The sequence below is a fragment of the Cryptosporidium parvum genome, chromosome 3 (genome assembly GCF_000165345.1).
Source record: "Cryptosporidium parvum Iowa II chromosome 3, whole genome shotgun sequence".
In the NCBI taxonomy this organism is placed as follows: Eukaryota; Apicomplexa; class Conoidasida; order Eucoccidiorida; family Cryptosporidiidae; genus Cryptosporidium; species Cryptosporidium parvum.
The window spans coordinates 801,047-816,140 of record NC_006982.1 but is presented as its reverse complement, the minus strand read 5'-3'; the positions used below and the strand labels follow the sequence as shown (position 1 = coordinate 816,140).

The 15,094-nt window shown below is 29.6% G+C and overlaps 9 protein-coding genes across 9 annotated transcripts; 5 read left to right on the top strand and 4 right to left on the bottom strand.

Moving 5' to 3' along the window:
* Window positions 1-467: 467 nt before the first annotated feature.
* Window positions 468-971, top strand: cgd3_3290 (hypothetical protein with possible signal peptide and one transmembrane region; the record flags this gene model as incomplete). The annotated part of the gene is made up of 1 exon (XM_626880.1): window positions 468-971. One exon carries the CDS (start codon window positions 468-470, stop codon window positions 969-971), a length of 504 nt encoding a protein of 167 aa, XP_626880.1.
* A 94-nt stretch (window positions 972-1,065) lies between these two features.
* Window positions 1,066-2,190, bottom strand: cgd3_3280 (hypothetical protein; the record flags this gene model as incomplete). Its single annotated transcript, XM_626879.1, has 1 exon — window positions 1,066-2,190. The coding sequence occupies one exon, from the start codon at window positions 2,188-2,190 to the stop codon at window positions 1,066-1,068; it is 1,125 nt and encodes a 374-aa protein (XP_626879.1).
* Window positions 2,191-2,557: 367 nt separating this feature from the next.
* On the bottom strand, window positions 2,558-3,097 carry cgd3_3270 (possible nucleotide kinase related to CMP and AMP kinases; the record flags this gene model as incomplete). The annotated part of the gene is made up of 1 exon (XM_626878.1): window positions 2,558-3,097. One exon carries the CDS (start codon window positions 3,095-3,097, stop codon window positions 2,558-2,560), a length of 540 nt encoding a protein of 179 aa, XP_626878.1.
* A 209-nt stretch (window positions 3,098-3,306) lies between these two features.
* Window positions 3,307-4,065, top strand: cgd3_3260 (hypothetical protein; the record flags this gene model as incomplete). The annotated part of the gene is made up of 1 exon (XM_626877.1): window positions 3,307-4,065. The coding sequence occupies one exon, from the start codon at window positions 3,307-3,309 to the stop codon at window positions 4,063-4,065; it is 759 nt and encodes a 252-aa protein (XP_626877.1).
* A 127-nt stretch (window positions 4,066-4,192) lies between these two features.
* On the top strand, window positions 4,193-5,386 carry cgd3_3250 (CCAAT-binding factor (CBF)/MAK21 family protein; the record flags this gene model as incomplete). Its single annotated transcript, XM_626876.1, has 1 exon — window positions 4,193-5,386. The coding sequence occupies one exon, from the start codon at window positions 4,193-4,195 to the stop codon at window positions 5,384-5,386; it is 1,194 nt and encodes a 397-aa protein (XP_626876.1).
* cgd3_3240 (hypothetical protein) lies at window positions 5,329-5,988 on the bottom strand (the record flags this gene model as incomplete). The annotated part of the gene is made up of 1 exon (XM_626875.1): window positions 5,329-5,988. The coding sequence occupies one exon, from the start codon at window positions 5,986-5,988 to the stop codon at window positions 5,329-5,331; it is 660 nt and encodes a 219-aa protein (XP_626875.1).
* A 135-nt stretch (window positions 5,989-6,123) lies between these two features.
* Window positions 6,124-10,770, top strand: cgd3_3230 (Ser/thr protein kinase; the record flags this gene model as incomplete). Its single annotated transcript, XM_626874.1, has 1 exon — window positions 6,124-10,770. The coding sequence occupies one exon, from the start codon at window positions 6,124-6,126 to the stop codon at window positions 10,768-10,770; it is 4,647 nt and encodes a 1,548-aa protein (XP_626874.1).
* Window positions 10,767-11,708, bottom strand: cgd3_3220 (possible relation to actin related protein 2/3 (Arp2/3) complex subunit 4; the record flags this gene model as incomplete). Its single annotated transcript, XM_626873.1, has 1 exon — window positions 10,767-11,708. One exon carries the CDS (start codon window positions 11,706-11,708, stop codon window positions 10,767-10,769), a length of 942 nt encoding a protein of 313 aa, XP_626873.1.
* Window positions 11,709-12,265: 557 nt separating this feature from the next.
* Window positions 12,266-13,993, top strand: cgd3_3210 (PV1H14080_P; the record flags this gene model as incomplete). The annotated part of the gene is made up of 1 exon (XM_001388086.1): window positions 12,266-13,993. One exon carries the CDS (start codon window positions 12,266-12,268, stop codon window positions 13,991-13,993), a length of 1,728 nt encoding a protein of 575 aa, XP_001388123.1.
* Between the last annotated feature and the right edge of the window lie 1,101 nt (window positions 13,994-15,094).

Below are 15,094 nucleotides of genomic sequence, written 5' to 3'. Positions count from 1 at the left end.
TAAATTAAGCTAATATTTTATAAAACAGGCCTACTAAAACAATGAATGAGTGCCGAGTTGTTTTTTGTATAATTTGCGATTTTTATCCTTGTGAGAAAAAACCTTAATAGGAATAAATACTTCCCGCCAATGACTGGTAGTGTACAAATATTGCAATTCACACGAATGAAATATAGATTGGATTAGTAATGCAAAAATAATATAAACATATATTGAGTTGTATTCTAATAGACTTTTGACTAAAAAAGGATTATTTAATGATATTGTCGAATTGTAACTAATACTTGCCAAAAAATGATCTAAAAATTGCAAATTAATTTATCAAAAATTAATTACTGGGATTAATAACAAATTTAACTTTACACCACACTGAGTTCAATTTGATTTATTTATGTTTATAATTGTTTAAAACATACTTTGGGAATCTTGAATTTCAAAATTATACAACTTAAAGGGCCTATATCAGAATGCGAAGTTATATCAAAATAATAGCTCTATTTTTTTCCATTATAGCTTTTAATATAAATTTTGAATATGACCTATCTTTAAATTTACTATCAAATCATGCTTATTCTTTTGTTAGAACAAAAAAGAACGCATGGGATATTGTAAATGAAAACCATGAGATATTTAATTCTCCTGGAAGAAGAGCAAATGGAGAACTAAGCCTTTCCAGCTATAAATGGAATATTAGCTATGATCAACCATTTTCATCTCAAATAAGTCAAGTTATTCTCGTAATTCTTGTAATCGTTTTATTAATTTGCGTGATTTTAAGTTTAATTTGTTGTCGTTATTCAGTTCCCAAAGAAGAAGACTTCACAAAAAAAGAAGATGGGATTTATTACTTTGAGAACGAAAAAAGGCCTGAAGAATTTGCTCTAATTTATAATAAAAACGCACAAAACAGAAGATATATATTAACTGGAGAAACACCAAAGAACATAGAATACTGCGAAGATCAAGATTAGCATTACTTAATATTAAAAATCGAAAGCTATAATTTATTTTTCAACTAGTATAATTTTATATAATATTTGAAAAACAGTGAATTTGTTTTTTTTTCTAAGTTTCAATAGGGAAATACTCCTTGTCATTTGTTCCCATTGAACTGTTCGTATTTAATGCAAAATAGTTATCATCATGATTAGAATTCTCAGATGTCAATACTTGAAGTACGCCAGAGTCTGTAGTTAGCACATTTAAATCAGAAATATTGGTAGTAAGACATGATAATGTATTATTCTGTACCAAAGGTTCATCACCTTTTGAACACAGTTCTGGAACTAATAAACACTTTCCGTAAATGTCTGTGTTGTAATTGGTGATTGATTTTTGAATATTCCTTTCAAAGCTACCATTATTTTGAGAAAAATTTTCTTTTTCATAAAATTTACTGGAATTTTCATCCTCTGCAAAGTTAATTTCATTATTTAAGTGAGAATCATTATTCACGAATACATTTATATCAGGGAATTTCCAATAATTGTAACATTTTGGACCGAAATGATTGCCATTTATTAAGTTATCACCGATATACTTTTCTTGTTCAGAGTCCATCACCTCGCAATCCCTCATAATTACATTTTCCCTATAATATTGCCAATTTAAATACTGTGTACTTAAAAAGTCAGAAATATCTTTTAATAAATCTGGATAAAGTAACAGTCTTTCATCATCAAGCCGTATTCGAAAGTCGCAATTTCTTTTTAAACAACAATTATTTAAACTCAGCGAATCACAAGTAATACCTAAAGGTTGCAAAAACAGCATCATCCAATGGTCCAAACTATCAACTGAAGGAATTACTACGAATAATGCTTTATTTTCATGATCCCATTCTAATTTGAAATTGCTATAGCTCGTATAACTCTGAACTTCATCTTCAACAGGAATTTGAATGTTTTCGCCAATATTCTGCTCAATGCCTTGCAAAGGTTGAATTTTATAATAATGGTCAACTTTTGATGGTTCTTGAATAGAATTTAAATTAATATTTTCTGTTCTTATTTTCATATCAAAAGATAAACTATCTGATGATTGTTTAAATTGAGAATTCAAATTTAAAAAATTCTCTTTTGAAATACACTCAATTTGGTTATTCGAATTCTCATTTTCTGTGAGTAGTTTAATATTTGACTCTATGTTATCCATAAAAATTACCTCAGGTACAAAACTTCCAATACTCATGTTTGTTGTTGTTCAATCTTGATTACTACTATTATCCCTACCTCAATCAGCTTACTTTTATCTTCTTTTCTTATCAAGTAACTTTAACTATAATTCTTGCCTATTCATCAGCGTCATAGAAGTTATATCTCAGTTCATAATTTTACTAATATACAAATCAATTTTTGTGCTCACTCACTACCATAAGCCACCTTCCTCCACTGATTGATAGTAAAATAATTCAAATTTAATCAGATCTAAACCTGTTGAAGACGTGGATGAACCTATATGAATTGTCCACAATAATAATTACATGTCAAATTAGGCGGGTAAATATGTTCTATAAAAATAAAAGATTAACTAAAAAAAGGTCTAAGTGGAGATTGTTTTAACTATTTTCAATGCTAGATATTTTATTCAATATAAATTTTATATTTGACCTCTGCTCACAGATATTATTACTTTGTAAATCAATTATTTGTTCCTCATCGAATATCTCTGTAGCGTCAAATCTAATAACCTTGAAAATTTCGCACTCAACATTCTCTTTAATTTTATCTTGGCTGTAACCTCTTTTCTCAAGCCTATCAAACAAAACATGGGTTTCTGAGTTTAAGCAAAAAACAATGTCGAACCACTTTCTCTTGATGAAATTTACTGAATGGAAATCGAGTATTATGCCAACATTCTTAGAATTATATTTATCCAATTGATTTTTTAGATATCTTCTAACTAGATTCTCGTCGAAAATGCTTGCTCCCATTTTATCATCCCATTCACTGTAGAGCCTATGTTTTTTAATAGCTTTTGAAAGTTCAATTCTTTTGTAGCCTTCCAGTTTTTTCTCTAGTTTTTTACTTAATGAAGTTTTCCCTGTACCAGGGGTGCCAATAATTAGTATGTTAGGCTTTCTACCTTTACCTAGCATTATATTTTATATTTTTATGTTTTCAAGCATTCAGAATGGAATGAATATTCTATCTAATTGCAAATTATCGCGCGATTGCGCCGCCAAAGTAGTTATTTTTTGACTATTATCATAAAACTAATTTTTGGATAATTGGCAAAAACTTATTTATAAATTCAACTATTTATTTAAGGGCTCTTTCTTGATATTTAAAGAAAGAATCTATAAACATGAAATCTCATTCCCAAACATCCAAAAAGCTTAATAAGGCTTCTAAATCTAAGAAGGTTAAATTGGAAATTGTTACGAAAATGTTGTTAGATTTGAACAAACAAATTTCTGAAGCAAGAAAAGCTACAATGGAGCCTATACCAATTGATATTCTTTCTATGGGAGATACTGATCAGTCTTTTAGTGATTTCTCTCGTGAATTATTATTAGATGAAAATAAAGATGTTAATGAATCCATATCTTCATTAAAGCCATTAGTTCATCAATTTCTTAAATTATCTTCTATTATTATGGACAACCAATATATAGGTACTGAAGGCATACAAATAAATAATGATTTGGGTAAGTGTATTTCATCCAATAGAAATAATCTGCGGGCTGTGATAGTACAAATATTTATGAAATGGCTTAAAGATGATATTATGATTAGAAACTATAAAAATATGAAGGAAAAAGGTAACTTTGACGAAACTGGAAATTTTCCGATCTCCTTAAGCACATTTATTATTAGAAGTATTTTGACTAGCTCTATCCAAAACAATGAAATCAACAGAATTATTTTAGATAGTAGAAATAACATGACAAATGATACCTTTATCATGGAAAATTTGCTTCTTAATGAATATATCACAAATTTTAAAGATTTAAGGTACTTTTTTTTGAAAAATATTTTAAACTTTCTAAACAAATACTCAGAGGGATTAATCTTTAATTTTGGCAAAAAAAATGAATCAATGATACAATGGTTTAACCAATAACGAAAAAGTTAATTTGGCAACAACTATTTTTTTAAGGGTGCATCATATATTAGTCAACTTGCCGAGTCCAAGCAATGAAAACCAATCAAAGGAATTTGATTGTTCACGCAAAGACAAGACCAATTTGATGTTTGGTTCTGATTTTGATGGAGATCTAGATAAAATTGCTAAATTTGACAAGAATTATAGAGTGATTTATCAAAAACTTTGGTTGAAATATATTAATATAGTTATTATGAACTATAATGATGAAAACAGAAATATTCCACTTCCTATTTTAAAGGATGCATTAGAGTACGTTTCAGAGTTTGTAATACCAATAATATCTAACCCATTGGAACTTGCTGATATATTTAAAAATTGTTTCGATGGTATAAGTAACAAAATAAATCCTATGGATAAGTTAGCCATCTCAGTAATTTCATTAAATGGGCTATTTTACCTTATTGTCAATAATAGACTAAACGAAGGCTTTAATTTAAATAACGAAAGTGAAGAAAATATAAGTTCAGGCTACTATCGTCGATTATATGAATTGCTATGCCCTCCAGTATTTTCATTGAAAGTTAGAGCCAAGTTCTTGAAATTACTATCAATTTCTCTGTTTTCGCCATTAATTCCCATGACAGTATTAAGTTGTTTCATTAAAAAGTTAATTCGAATTTCATTATTTACTTCTATGAATAATACGGTTTGGATAATTGCGCTAGTTAATAGCATAATTAAAAAGCATAGAAATATACTGTTTCCGGTTTTATCTCTCAATGAAAGTGATGAAATTTATGAATATGTAAACACAATTTTGAAAAATACACAAGGCGAGTTATGGTCATATGATAAAGGAATTAATTCGTATAAAAATGATCAATTTTTTAATCCTTACAAGCCTTCAGTAAATTTGTCTGAGGGACAAAAAATTGATACAGCGGATAGTTTAAATAACAACTGTGAAATGGGTACTTATTTGTCAAGTAATTTTGGGCTATGGGAGTTATATATTCACAATAAGAGTGTTGTGCCTGTAATTAGACATTTATCAAATACTTTAACTATGAATGCAAGCAATGCAAAGGTCAACCGACATCTTCATAACTTGAATTATGAAGATTTAATTGGTTTAAGCACAGAAGAAATTTTGGCTCATGAAATAACATCCCCCAACGGAATTTTACATAATTACTCAGCATGTTTTATTAAAGATAAGAAAAATATTGTTCCTTATAACTATATTGAATATAGCAAACTTTCATCTACAAACTTATTTCAAAACTCAAATAAGTTCTTCACTGACTCCGATGTAGAACTTTTTTCTCTAATTTGATTTAGACAATTTTCACAGCAATATAGCGTTCTGTTATCAAGTTCGCTTATCGAACATATAACAGACATCAAACATACGTGTTTACAATGCCCTAATTTCATTAAATGACCATATTCATGCATTATTACTTTTAATATTCGACTATTCATTAAGTTTTTATTATTTTGATATAGCCTATATGCAGATATTATTGCAATTCCTTTTTCTGGGTCGCTTTGACCGAATACATATTCATGATCATTTGTTGGAAATATATCCAAACTTGTTATTCCAATTAAAAAAAAGTTGGAATCCATCTGATTTTTTGAGTTTTCTGTGATGAATTTATTTTTCATCTTAAGCAATACTTCCAGCATAGAATTTGTAGAGATCTGTTGATGATTCCCTGGATTTGATTGCTCCTTCAAATCTGCATAGTCCTTAAGGTCAGAAATATTACCAACACTACACCTTCCCTTCATAACCAAATTTATATTAGTTTCTGCATGCTTAATAAACTTGATTTCTTTCCCTGTTAAAATCTGAAGGTTTTTCACAATAAATTTGAGGTTATCTATGCTTATAAAGGGCTCAAATGCACCGATTAGAGACAAAAATATCATTTGTCAATCGATTTATTTGGCTAACTTTTCCATTCATTTCTTATAACATCTAAGAAACAAATTATGAAATTTAATTGGGCGCTCTACTGATTTCTTTTTAATTTAACAGGAAATTAATAAAAAAAATGCGATCAAATGAGTAAAGATTCGATTATCAGCCTAGCTGAAGAGCTGGAAATAATTTCTAAAGATGAGCATGCAATAGTTCACATTTTAGATTTTGGATTTATTTCAACAGAAAGTACAAGGTTTTGCGGACTGAATTCCTTATCAAACATTGATGGGAGCAGTGGGAGTTTGATTTTATTTGAAGATGATCAAGGCGAAGACGAAGTGACTGACAGCTCATCATCCCTTTTTTCAAACTCTGAATCAAATATAAAGACTACCATATCAAATAGAGATTTGTTACTGACTGTTTTGATTGGGAATATTAGTATAAATAATACACGTTTTGTTTTAGATGACCATATTAACAATAAAATTTTGGATAGCAGACCACTATCACCAGAAGATCATCCAAGCTCAAGAAATGTATTAAATTCTTTTAATAACTTGAATTTATCAAACTCTTGCACTCCAAACAATGTTGAAAAACAATTTAAAGGACTTGAATTAGAGATTTCAATCAACAATCAATACCCAAAGATTCCACCAGATATTTGTTACCTTTCCCATTATAATATGAGCAAAAGTTTTAAAGAAAAGATAAAAACAAATATTGATAAATTTCTTAAAAATCCGCAAATTGAATACCGACTCACTCAAATAATAAACATTATAAAGGGCATTTTGGATTGTGCAAATAAATTTGAGGAAACTAAACATCAAACTCAAATAGTTCCTAAAAATGCTTTAGGAAATAATGCTGAGAATGACAAAGAATATCTTAGAGATTATGAATGTAAATTAAATTCGTTAAATGAGAGTAATCATGAAGAAGATAGTCATTATATTTTTTCTTCAAATAGATTTGAAGACAACTTCGAGGTTATTAAAATATTAGGGTATGGTGGATTTGGCTCTGTATTTATGGCTCGAGAACATTTTGGAGGGAAGTGCACTTATGCAATTAAACAAATACCACTTGGCTCAAAAAATTTACATGAAAACCACATGTTAATAAATGAGGCTGCAATGCTTGCTTGCTTAAATCATGAAAAAATAGTTAGGTATTACCATGCTTGGGTTCAAGAATCTGTTGATGGTAATTCTAGATGTATCAATAATGATTTTTTTGATGGAAATATTTATAGCTCATTTGCTCCTGAATTAATTTCTCAATTCTCTGCAATGACGGCTCAATATATATCAAATGATCTCTCTACTCTTGCAGAACACAAAAATAAAGGGCCAAGCCAAGGATCATTTCATGGAGAGAAAAAAAAGTCTATTTATTTATTTATTCAAATGGAATATTGTTCTGGTTACTCTCTTCAAAATGCAATTGATAAAGGATTAGTTTGCAATAACCACAAGCTTATTTGGCATATTTTCTATCAGATCGTTCAAGGACTTTCATATTTACATGGAAAGAGAGTAATCCATCGTGACTTAAAACCTTCAAATATTTTTTTACAATTAGATGAAAATTCTAATGAAATACAAGACGAAAATTTGTACTTGGTTAAATTAGGAGATTTTGGGCTCACAACATTTGTTAATATCTTCGATAGATTTTCTTATTCAAGCAATTCAATTGATGGCTCAAAAGCAAATAATGAACTTTCATCAGGAGTGGGAACGATGTTTTATATGGCCCCTGAACAATGTAAAGGCAATTTTTATAATCAAAGCGCAGATATGTTTAGTCTTGGGGTTATTTTATTTGAAATGTACCATCCTCCTTTTAATACAGGAATGGAAAGAGTGCAGATACTTACTCAATTAACCAAATATGGAACTATTCCCAACAATTGTAATATTCCCAATAAAGTTCGAGCGCTTATTAAGTCATTATTAAGCCACAATCCAGAAGAAAGGCCTACATCTTATCAGCTTCTTTACAATGAATGGATTTTGAAACAAACGAAATTTTATTTGAATTCAGAAGACCTAGTTATAGGTGCAACCGATATTGACTTAAATGGCGCAAAAGGATATAGTTCTCAAAAGATATGCGATATTATTAGCAGGAACCCATATATTCACGAGAATATTCAAATACTCTCTACATTATTTTCAATTGAAAAAAGATCATTGGACAAACAACTCTATCGAAGCAATGCATCCTTTTCATATTTCTCCTTTCAACTAAACAATTCTGGGTATAGGATCTACCCATTCCAATCAAATAATATATTAATAAATCACCATCATTATTATAAGAAAAGATCCGAATTAATTTCTTATATAAAGAATATTTTCAAAACACATGGTGCAACTGAAGTTGGTATTCCCATTTTGTTTCCAAAAAGTACCAATAAGAATTTAATTATTGATGAGAAAACTCAGAATGAGATCAACTGCAATGAAAGAAAAGTTAACTTTGATCTCGATTATTTAATTTTATCTACTAATGAAAGATGTGAAATTGAGTCCCAACAAAAACATAAAAAAGGGAGAAAGCACTTCTCTAAGAAAAATTCACAAAATAGCAAAGACGATAGTGAGTTAAGCGAGAGCATAGCCATTTCCGAAAACCCCTTAAGAGTTATACTTCTAGATAGAAGCGGAAATCCTCTTGTACTATGCAATAATATTTTAAAAAATATGTCTGCACAACTAGGGGATGGGCATGGATTAAGAATGGGAGCTGTAATTAAAAGATTTTATATAGATTCAATTTATACTCAGGATAATTTAATTAATTTGGATACGAATAATAATAAATACGCAACGACTCACGGCCATCCTAAAGAATTGCTTTTTGGAACATACGAGATTGTAGTAAAAATAAACGATCGTGTTATTGAAGAATTTGATAGCATTAGCAATTTCATTGAATTTCCTATTGAAGTTCAAAATATTAGTGGCAATTTAAACATTTCTCCAATGTGGTATTATAATATTGTAATTTATTATGATATTGAAATTATAATTACAGCATTAGATACGCTTAAGCCTTATGAGAGGTTCATTGGACAACCAATTTTAGTTTGGGGAGATTCTCAGCTATTTATTTCATTGTTGGAAAGTTGGGTTGGAATCAAGTATGAAAAGGCAAAATATATTCAGATTTGGTTACATAATTTAATTCCAATAGGAATTTCAAGAGTGAAATTACTCAATTTTTTACAAAAAATCACATTAATTTCTCTTGCAGAGTTCGTAAACAGTTACAATTTTGATCGTGAAATTGAAGGATCAAATATAATTAAATCTGAGCTTCCAGAACCAATTTTAAAATATTACATTGGATTAAAAATATTATCATACCCTTCAATTTTAGAAAAAGTGGTAGAATATATTTTATATATCATAAATGATTTCAAGGGTTCAATACATGATTTTATTGAAATAATTAATAAGGGTACAAATGAAGTTTCCAACTTGTTTGAAATAGAAAAGAAAAAATTTATCATCACTTGCAAAAATGAGTTTTTCAAGGAATTAGCGAAAGTTACAAGATATCCGCTTTTTATAAACTTAGTAAATAATAAAGGCTATAATAACAGTCTTGCATTGAACTTTAAAACAACAGACAATTTTAGTGAAGAAAAAATGCTAAATCAAAATGAAATATTGATAAATCCAGAATTATTTACTCCTAATTTACTGAAGGTTATATATAGAATATTTTTATTCAACAATTTATTAAACAACACTAATTTGGGTATTACAAAAATATTTTTTGATCCAATATTATTTTCAAACAATAATTTTTTTGAATCAGGTTTTTTTTTCTATATTTTTTCAGGTGAAACTTCTAGTGATCAAAACAACCAAAATGCAGAATCTTCATTTAGTTGTTCACAAAATATACCAATTTGTAAAGTGGGCTGCATAATGGATTTAATATTTGAAAATAGGTATAGTTTGAACCATATTAATTCCTCGTATGCTTCTTTAAAGCAATCAAATGTTGAGCTACTCGTCAAAGGAGGAAGGTTCGATAATTGGTATATTAGTGCCAATACCAATAAAGTAATATTTTTTAAGAATTATAGCTCAATAAAAAACAATGATAGGATTTCGGCAGTAGGATTCGAAATAGTACTCGAAAGAATAATATATAAAATCCTCAGAAACACAAAGTTTAAGATGATCATCCCTTTAGTAAATGTAGGCTTAACTAGCAATTGTGAATTGCTTTTAAATTCTGGAATTCATGTATTCATTTTAAATAATAATACCAAGTATCAAGTTAAGTCTTTTAAATTAAGACAGCTATTGTTATTAAAGGGGATAAAATGCCAGAGAAATATTTCTTTAAATAATGTAGATACTATAAAGCAGAAAAATCATATAAAGAGTAGATTTCCTTTATTGCACTGGATTGTACAAATAGTTCGTGGGAGTTTTGGCGACAATAGAAGACATGTATCAATGAACTCTTCAAACAAATCCTCGTATTTGCCATATCAAGCAAATAATCTAGCACTTTCAAATTTAGTGAATAATTCATACTTGACTGATAATCAAAACAATCCAATTTTATATTCAGAAATTAAGTACAAAATAGAATGGTGTTTTTCTTCTGATTCAAACTTGACTATTTATGCTAAAGAGTTTATTAGTAATTACCCAGGTTCAAGCAACTCGAATAATTTGGAAATAATTCTTGACAATGAATGTAGGTTAGTACAATTTCTTATAGATTTTTATTGTATGAATGATTAGTTAATTAAATTTTTTATTCGATTCCTAGTTTTCAGTGCTTTCAGCACAATAGCATCTCGGCCTATTGAATCATTTAATTGAGTTGCTATACTTCCTGAATTGATATTTTTCGTAGATGTTAGGCTCTTTTTAGTCTCTAATAAATTATTATTTTTCTCACTGATACTTATTTCAGCTTTGTTAGGATCTATTCCTTTTATTTCCGATTTGTTTGTTTCATCTAATTGTTTTTTATGTTTAGGAATATTGATGCTATTCTGCTTATATAAAACATTAACATTGAATTCTTGAAGTAGTTTTCTAATATAATATCTCGAGAAATATGTTGATTGAAGCATTTTGTCTTGAATTTGTCTATCAATATCAACAACAAATTTCAAAATAAAATGAATCACATCATATTTACCCATTTGGCCATCATAGTTACTTTTATTACTTATACAAATCTTATTGTTGTATGAATTTAAAATGTGGTTTGTAATTAAAAAGCTAATATCAAATCCTTCAATCGATTTTTTTCTCACTAATTGCAAATAATCTGAATTCTTCTTCATAAAAATCGTTAGCTGATTGAACAATCTTCTTTCAAATTCGCATTTAAAGTAGAACTTAAGACTAACTCTCACACTATCAATGCAGCTTTCAATATAACAAAACTCTTTTGAGTGTCTATATACATAGAGACTCTTAATTAACTCTACCTTGTTATTTCTGTTAAAGCTTTTTTTTGAACTAGATATATCAATGTTGTCAGCGCTTGATAGGTTTTTAATTAAATGTTCTTGTTCTATAAAAGGAACTGAGTACATGCAAGGTAAATTTAATGGAAGGTAGAATAAACATATTTCTCTATTTAGTGTATTGAATAGCCTCCTTAAGTATGGTAACAAGGGTGCATTCGAGTCTGTATCATGTAATTCTATTTTTTTCGATTGCATGAATTTGTGAATAGTATTCGCAAACACTGAGCAAACAAAAAAAAATGGCGCTTTTATTTTAATTAGTAACTAAAAACATTGAAAAAGAAACGTCTAAAAAGTAAATAATGTAATTTATGAAGAAAAAAATAGCGTTAAGTTATCAGTTTAGATCCTAACGTCCTTAAGTACTCATGTATTAGAAAATGTGTATGTTTAGACAATATCTCCACAATTCTACATAGGTAAAGCAATACCCGAGGTTTTACAAGGAATTAGTTAACCTAGCCACATAATTATGCATAATAATTTTCTATAACAAAAATTTTGTTTGATTCTCCCCTCCCCAACATTTTCCTTTGATTTGAGCGCCAAAAATATTTGATTAATTGATATTTCATGAGGAAATAGCAATCTAATTAGGCCAGAATATACCAATTTGTGCATTCTCGCCTATAATCAAGCTGATTATTATCTAATCTATTATTGAACTAATTTGGATATTGAGCTTCATATCCTGATTTATAGTGTCAAAATATATAATAATATGAATTAATTTGTATTTTTTTAGTAAGAAGATGTGGGGAAGGATCGTAAGCTCGGTTAGCTCAGTATTGGACATAAACCAAGCAACCTTAAGCGGATGTATTGATATCATTGTGGTACCTCAGGCGGACGGAACACTTCATAGCACTCCTTTCCATGTTAGATTTGGTAAAGCAAAGTTACTTAAAAGTAGAGAGAAACATGTCTCAATTAATGTTAATGGGAATGATATCCCATTAAAAATGAAGTTAGGAGCTGCGGGCGAGGCATACTTTATTCACCAAGATGATCCCCCTGAAGATAGTTTTGAAAACATTTCTTCTCCAACGGATTCCCGTGAATCATCGCCAAGTGATGTGGAAATTAGTACGCCTTCACAGCCAGCAAATAATTCAAGTTTAAATATATCCCATGCTAAGTCATTTGAAACTACTGTCGAGTATAGAAATAAGACAGATAGTACTGACCCTTCAAATTTCACAAATATAGAAACTGAAAATGAAAATATTCAAAATATAAATGAAGTTTTTCAGAGATACAACATTACGCTATCTCTCTGTGGTCACTTACTATATGGAGGTGAGGAAGACTCAAGACATGATGAATATGTATTTCAAAGTAATATTATCTCCTTTGAACAGTTCGAAAATGATCCAGACCTTTGGTATCATTCGTGCCTAGTTGCAGTTATAGATGGAAAGCCTCCTTATTATCCAATTAAAGCGTTTTATCCAGTAATTACATCAATAATTGCATTTGGCAAGCCTCCATCAACGCAAGCATTGAAGAAGTTCTTAGGAATACCCGAAAAAAGCTCCAAAAAAATCCGCTCATCTTCAGACTGTGGAATTATTGACTCTAACTTTGATCACATTAGTGGGAACCACCGTGCAAATAGGTGCCTCTCATCAACATTGCCACTTTCTTCTAAATCTCATATTCAAGGCTGTCTTACAGCGCCTGTTTCTGTTGACAATTGTGAAGTATCTTCATTTGAAAGTATTGAAAGCATATCAAGTTCTCCAAATTTATTAAGAATGGATAATCCAACTAACACACCAAATTGCATATACTTATGCAGATCAAAACCTCCAGTTAAGTACCTCAGACACTCTTTGAGACCAACATCTGACCAATTGAAAAGCATGAATTTGAAATGGGGCGCAAATCGAGTAACTTATACTGTTGAGTCTTCTTTACAGGGTAGGAAGACTGTAAGTGGGACTATTTATCTTTGGCCTCCTGATTCGAGGATTGTAGTATCAGATGTAGATGGCACAATTACACGCTCGGATGTATTGGGGCAGCTTATGCCAATTGTTGGGAGAGATTGGTCACACCAGGGTGTAGCGGAACTTATGACTAATATTGAATCCAATGGCTACAAAATTGTTTACTTAACTGCTAGGGCGATTGGTCAAGCGGATGCAACCCGTGACTTTTTATTTGGGTTGAAGCAGGTAGGAAATTCTGGTAATGTAACTTTACCGGATGGACCTGTTTTTTTGTCTCCTGATCGACTCTTTCCATCATTTAAGAGAGAAGTAATAGATAGAAAGCCATATATTTTCAAAATTGCTGCCTTGAGAGATATCCGAAACTTGTTCCCAATTTATAGAAACCCCCTTTATGCCGGATTTGGAAATCGAGATACCGACTATCGTTCATATTCTCATGTAGGAATTCCCGAAGGAAAAATTTTCATAATAGATCCAAAAGGGGTGATACATCATATAAATAAGACCTATGCAAAAACGTAAGTTCACAATATTTTGTTTTTTCTTAAAATATTAACCTCAATTTTAGATACGAGACTCTATCAGAAATAGTTGAATATATGTTCCCACCGCTTAGCGAATCTACAAAAAATAATTTAAACAAAGATACATGCAATTTTATTGAGAATGATGACAATCAATTGGATATTTTGGATGATCAGGTTCGTCGAAAATATAAACTACTGCAACATTCTGCTTTAGATGGAGGCTGTGACTGGTTGACATGCACCTGTAACTTAGAAAATATTGATCGGGATCAAATTATTGTCTAAGATTAGGGAAAGTTACTGCTACCATTCTCATTTCAGTTATGTTGCTACTATTCTTACAAATAAACACTTGAAATTGTAAGCATGATCATATTAGACTATTGGGTTCAAATTCTATATAAAAGCAATGTGAAATCATTGAAAATAGGATTAAACACGATAGACTGATGAAATAAATTTTGGTAGTGTTTTATTTCGATCTATCTCTCTTAATCTAATTTTTTAATGAATTTGAACTTGATTTCTAAATATCAATGTGTTTATTTGTGAATAGTTCCATTGACTTTCTTTTATTAACTCTTTCCCTTAGTATAATTCATTCAATTATTGGAGAGTGGACCCCATAGATATGTTAAGTAAGACAAATAACACTATAGATATAAATTTTCAAAGTAAAAGTGAAGCAATAGATGTCGAGTGCGATGGTGGAATAGAAGACAATAACTCTGATTGTTCAATGAACATAAATTCTTATAAAACAGCAACTGCAATGTCAAACTACTTCTCAAGTATGGATACATCTGAAATAGTTTCAAATTTCCAATTCTCACATACAATAGAATCAATAATTGAAAGTGAATTGTGACATGTGAGCGCCAGAAATTAGTACATTTTCTATAAATACCAAAAAATAGATTGAAATTATGGTTTACATATTACTATAAAAGTAGTTTTGTTATAACTAATCCATCTGTTTACAGTTAATGTTTACTTATTGTATTAATTTTCGAATTTCTTACATTGCGGCTTGAATCTTTGAAAATAAAAAACACTAGCTGCAGGAGACATGTTGTTGCGCATAGTGTGCATGTTT